The sequence below is a fragment of the Leucoraja erinacea genome, chromosome 7, assembly GCF_028641065.1.
Source record: "Leucoraja erinacea ecotype New England chromosome 7, Leri_hhj_1, whole genome shotgun sequence".
Classification (NCBI taxonomy): domain Eukaryota; kingdom Metazoa; phylum Chordata; class Chondrichthyes; order Rajiformes; family Rajidae; genus Leucoraja; species Leucoraja erinaceus.
Window position 1 is genome coordinate 23,200,758 of NC_073383.1, and position 6,311 is coordinate 23,207,068.

General features: G+C 36.2%; 1 protein-coding gene across 1 annotated transcript in view; it reads left to right on the forward strand.

Moving 5' to 3' along the window:
• LOC129698740 (obg-like ATPase 1) overlaps positions 1 to 972 on the forward strand; it is a 130,978-nt gene extending 130,006 nt beyond the window's left edge. The window contains 1 exon segment of the mRNA XM_055637958.1: positions 282 to 972. Within this exon segment, the coding sequence (XP_055493933.1) occupies positions 282 to 383 (102 nt within the window). The 3' untranslated portion in view covers positions 384 to 972.
• Positions 973 to 6,311: the final 5,339 nt, after the last annotated feature.

Here is a 6,311-nt window from a genome sequence, read left to right on the forward strand (position 1 = left end):
GTTGCTAATTTGATTCCAAGACCAATCATCAAAATCGATTGGAAGAAGAAATCATCAGGTTATATGTCTCAGGCTCTCTTACTGAAGTTAATTCAGAAAAAAAAGAAAATTTAATGTTGAATAAGAACTGAATAAATTTAAAGCTGATAAACATAATAATAAATAGATGTGTAAATCATGGATTTATCAGGGAAAAAGATACTAAATCATGTTTTTGAAAATATTTTTGTACCTCTTTCAAGTGATTATTTATTCATTTCCATTCTTGTAATTGTTTGCAGAGCGCTGGAAAATACAGACAACAAGGCAGAAATTATATTGTTGAAGATGGAGACATTATCTTTTTCAAATTCAATACTCCACAACAATCAAAAAAGAAATGAATTTAAAGTACAACTTCCTCCTGTCATAAACAGTAGAACATAATAGGCAAGACATTGCACATATCCAAACTTGTGAATAAAAGGACTTATAAGGGTTTCTGACTAATTAAGTGGTCGGGGATAGATTGGCATCTGGCAACAGTTACAATAAATTGGATCTTTGACAGGATTCTGCTTATATGGTCTTACATGTGGATTTTGCTGTGTTCTGAAACATCTGAACTATATTGAATTTACTTATTTTTAAATATATGGCTGTAAATCATGATTCCAACCTGTCTGGGGGCAGTGATATTCCTTTAATTGTATTCCTGATGTTTGTTCTGGAATGAGATAATGTTATTCCAATGAAAATGTAGGTTCACTAAATGTCGACAGCTTTAATTTAAGATTAAAGCTCTACTCTAAATTGGAACATTTCAAGAACCATATTACTCTCATGATACTTCATTAATCTCCATCACTAGATGCCAAATCTGACACACTTGACAGAAAAGACAATGCCACTTGCTCCTTTCTGAATCTACAGATAATGCATGTTTTACAGTACTCCAGATGTTTACAGTCAATAAAACATTTGACAAAAACAGTCTTGGTGTGTTTGGGGATGTCTGTATTGACTGACTGTGGTGTGTTAAATGTGATATGGCACCTGGTGGTTGCTGATTACAGAATTTAAAGACGTGTATGATACAGTAACTGCCAGTGTGGGGCAGCTTTTATTATATTTCATAAATGGTTCTTTTCATTAAAAGATAAAGATTAGGATGCCGATGATTTACTGAAAGCATGAATAGATAGACATTTGTTGTGAGGATAAGTACTTTCATGTCTGTGTTATAGGAGTTCATGATCTAGAAGGGGGAATGCAGACGCATTCATTTTTATTTTTCTCGCATATTGGTTATTTTTGTGTACAACTCTGAAATTCACAGTGGTTTGGTTTTATTCTTTTACAGTTAACCCCTTTAGACATTTTTAAATGCGTTGTGTTGGTGATTAAAGCTCTTTTCTAATATCATAATACACTTGTCACCAGACACATTTCGCACATTGCATTTTACTGACTTAAGTTGGTGTTTAATTCTGGCCTGTAACTTTGTGGAAATATTTATTACATGTCCTTCATTAAATTAATTCACTTACAATGGATTGGTCATTGTAATTTTAATGCTATAAATTTCCAGTAATTATTAAAAAGAAAAAGTCAAAAAGCATATTAAAATATTGGAATCTCAGAGAGGAAATTTAATACTGGCAGAGGCACATTCATATATCATTTTTTCTTCCAGGTGCCAATTGATCTATACAGTTCCATCATTTGTTGAAATTTGCAACTGAATAGTATTTAGCAGTTTATATGGCTAGGATACATATTGGAAACTGGTTGCTGATAGATTTGAATTTATTTTCTGTTCTGGATACGATTTTTTTTGTTTACAAGAACAATAGAGTTCTGAATTGAATGTCTATTTAAATGTCAAGTAGTACATATGGCATCTTTAAAGAAGTTAGCAGCTACTGAATATCATTCTCAATATAAAGGAGTCCCTCTTGTTCTTATGTGAACTTTAAATGTTTTAAAAGAAGAAATACGGTTGCTGTAGTTGTATATATTTTAGGTGATTGGAAATATGTTTGGGAAATAATTTTTGGAAAAGGGTGTCTGCACGTTTTACTCTGAAAATAACCATTCAGAAAAGAATTACTAAAATTTAATCAATATATGCAGCAAAATCAGACCAATGCCGAACGGGTATGCATGTTGACAGATTAAATGTGAGGGCTTAGGAGGTTTTAGGAAGGACTGCGATAGGTGAAGAAAAGGATAATAAGATGAACAATGTAAAAAATAAAGCAGGAGTCTATCCCTCATGCCACTGATCACCTTGTGGATGTTACAGTAATTAAAAGAAAGATAGTGTGGAGCATATACCCAAGATTGATGGGTGGCACAGTGGCAGCAGTAGAGTTGCTGCCTTACAGTTCCAGAGACCCAGGGTTCAATTTTGATTAAGGGTGCTGTGTGTACAGAGTGTACGTTTTCCCTGTGATCTCATGGATTTTCTCCTGGTGCTTCAGTTTCCTTCCTTCCACGCTCCAAAGACGAACAGGTTTGTAGGTTCATTAGCTTCAGGAAAATTGTAATTTGCCCTTAGTGTGTAGGATAGTGTAAGGGGCTGGTCAGGGCAGACTCAGTTGGCCGAAGGGCCTGTTTAGTCGAAGTAAGTCGTAGTAAGTCGGCATGTTATTCGTAGGTAATCAAGGGTAATCAAAGGTAATCGCAGAAAGTCTTCAACATAGTCGAAGGCAGATCGAAGGAGGTCGTCTTCACTCTCCACTATTCCAATTTTCCCGAAGCTAGTCTTCAACATGACAATTTTTCAAACTCTTCTAAACTCGCCAATTAGGTCGCCGCAGTGGGACGGCCGTTAATCATGATATAAAACCCTTCATTCAAGTAAGAAAATCTGCTTTTCTTACCCACTCTTACCTCAGTTCAAGGGTAAATGGGGAATGACAGTAAATGTGGCCTTCCCTGTTAAGCTAATATTTGGTGAATGTAGCAAGATAAAGCAGAAGCGAGTTCAATAGCCCGTTCACACGAGAAGACGTGAGAGTCTTAACTTTCTCCCCAAAACCTCACCCATGCAAAGTTTTAAGGAGCTTTTGATAGATTTATGTTAACCATTAAGGGGTGTGGAGAAAGTGGGTAAAAAGAATGGAGGTACAGATCTAACATGTCACATGGTACATAAAATTATGCCTGGAGTAAATTAACATGGATATGACAGGTTTGGAGGGATAAGGACCAAGCGCAGGCAGGAGGGACTAGTATAGCTGGAACATGTTGGCCGGTGTGGGCAAGTTGGGCCGAAGGGCCTGTTTCTACACTGTATCACTTTGACTCAAACAATTAATTAAGTAATTAATTTATAGGATAATTTATGTTTAAAAGAGTTTAAGAAAGAATGCAGATGCTGGAAAAATCGAAGGCAGACAAAAATGCTGGAGAAACTCAGCAGGTGAGGCAACATCTAAGGAGCAAAGGAGTAGATGATGTTTCGGGACGAGACCCTTCTCAAGAAAAGGAACAGGTGGAGGCAAACAACTTGAGTCCCTTTTTCAAGAAGGGTCTCGACCCGAAACGTCATCTATTCGCTCCATAGATGCTGCCTCACCCGCTGAGATTCTCCAGCATTTTTGTCTACCTTATGTTTAAAAGTTATTTTTAATCTTTTCACAAAAATTGTGAAGTTTGGACTTGACAGAATGTATTTTGAGTTTGCAGAGGGACTGATCCAAATAAAGGCATGGACTACAGAAGTATCAGTGGGTATGTAAAGTATTACTGTATATGGGGAGAGTACTATCAACATAAATTTGCATTGACCCATTCATTCATATAATGTCTTTTGGGATATCACAATTTTGTCCACAGAAATTTAAGCAATTTTATTGATGTCACCATTGGCAGGATGACAACCCTTTTTAAATATTTATTTATTTATTTATTTATTTATTAGAAGTAAGTACAATACCTTTTTTTCAGGTGCCAAATATATGTTGGCATGTTACATTCTATGTACAGCTTCATTTTTTTTTTTTCAAATGAGAGAGAGAAAAATAGAGTAGGCAATAGAAAGTAGAAAAAACATGTGATGTGTAGTGTGAGAAAAAAACCGAAAAGGGAGAGAAGTAAAAAAGAAGACAGAGAGATAGAAAGAGAAAATAGGAGATAGGAGATAAGTATTTATATTCTTGACCATCTTTCACCCAGACCTGAAACAGTTGGTTTTTACGATTTTGTTGCACCATATGCCTCCAAGAAGTCAATAAATGGAGACCAACTCGTTAAGAATTGGTCTGGTTTATCTGTTAGGAGGAATCGCTTTCTTCAAGATGTGCTGTGTCCAACATATTTATAATCCACATTTTAAGCATTGGTATGAGTATATTTTTCCAAAATTTTGAGTATGAGTTTTTTTGCTATTACTAACCCATAATTAAAAAATGAATTTTGAAATGTGTTTAATTTATTCCCGTCTCCCGTTACTCCAAGTATAATCATTTCAGTGTTAGGCTCCATTTTTATCTTGAATAATTTTGTAAATATATCAAAAATATCCCACCAGAATTTATGGAGTTTTATGCAGGAAACAAAAGAATGTGTTATAGTGGCAATTTGAGATAGACATTTGTCCCAAATGGGAGAAGAATTTGGATAAAATTTATTCAGTCTAGTTTTTGAATAATATAATCTATGTAGAATTTTGAATTGAATTAATTTTTGTCTTACATTAATCGAACATTTATGTATATATATCAAATAATTTTCCCGTTTCTTTCGTGATTTTTATCATTAGTTTTTTTTTAATATGTTTTTTGTCTTTTATATATAAAATTGGTCTGAAAATTGAAATAGGTGTCAACTTAAATTTTATTTGTAATTGTGGAATGAAAAAACTCATTTTTTTAGCTTTTAATTATTCTACCTATTAATGACAAAGAGGGGAGCATTTTCCAGAAGATTTAATCAAGGCGTTCATTTTATTTGTTTTAATCACGGCATAAAATTGGGCATTTAATATTGTGTTATTTGTATGAGAAGAGGACCGCCCTATTTGTATACAGTCCAGTTCTTGCTGAGGTTCGATAATTGTTTAATTGTTTTGTTTATCAATGTTTGGCAAGGAATATATGGAGCTCCAGATATAAGGGATAACTTGCTTTTGTTTAATCTGAGAGAGCAAATGGGGCTGTGGTTTAATGCGTTATCTGAAAGCTGCCACTTCTGACAAGGAGGAACAGCACCTCATACTTCGTTTGGGTAGTCTGCACCCCAGCGGTATGAACATTGACTTCTCAGAGGAACAGCACCTCATACTTCGTTTGGGTAGTTGCACCCCAGCGGTATGAACATTGACTTCTCCAATTTCAGATAGTCCTTGCTTTCTCCCTCCTTCCCCTCCCCCTTCCCAGCTCTCCCACAAGCGTACTGCCTCATTTTCTTTTCTTTTTCCCGCACCACCTCCTCCCCCCCGACATCAGTCTGAAGAAGGGTCTCGTCCCAAAACGTCGCCTATTCATTTTCTCTGTAGATGCTGCCTCACCCGCTGAGTTTCTCCAGCATTTTTTCTATCCCAACTTCTATGCTCAGTACCCTGACTAATGAGAGCCAATGTACCGAAAGAGCCGCCTTGACCAGCCTACCTACCTGTGACATTTTCAGGGAACTGTATCTGTACTCCTAGAACCCACTGTTCTACAACACTTTCCAAAGCCCTGCCTTTCACTATAAAGGTCCTGCCTCGGTTTGACTTCCCAAAATGCAGCACCTCACACTTTTCTGCATTAAACTCCATCAACTATAACTCACACTTGCCTAGCTAATAAAGATCTTGCTGTAATTATTTTATATCCATCTTCGCTGTCTATAATACCACTCACTTTAGTGTCATCTGCAAACTTACTAATCATGCCTTGTACATTTTCATCCAAATCATTGACATGAACACTCTCCAGTGTTCATGACATATCTGATCAGGCCCAGGAGATTGATCTACCTTCATATGCCTTGGACGTCCACCTCGATTGTAATACTGATTGCCCTCAAGACATCTCCATTAACTGACCCAAGTTCCCCTGTCTTCATGTCTTTCTCCATGGTAAGAACAGGACAACTCCACAACAGAGATGACCTTTGATTTCTAATGAACCTCTTTCCCTTAATGTACATTAAAATCTCATTGGATTTTCCTTAATATCTGCCAGAGCGAACTCATGCCCACTTTTTGCTCTCATGATTTCTTTCTTAAAGATGTTTCTCAGTTCCCAAAATCTTCCAAGGATACACTTGATCCCAGCTGCCTATCCCTGTCCCATTTCCTGACCTGAAATTCTTTCAACATCCACGCTTCAGAACTC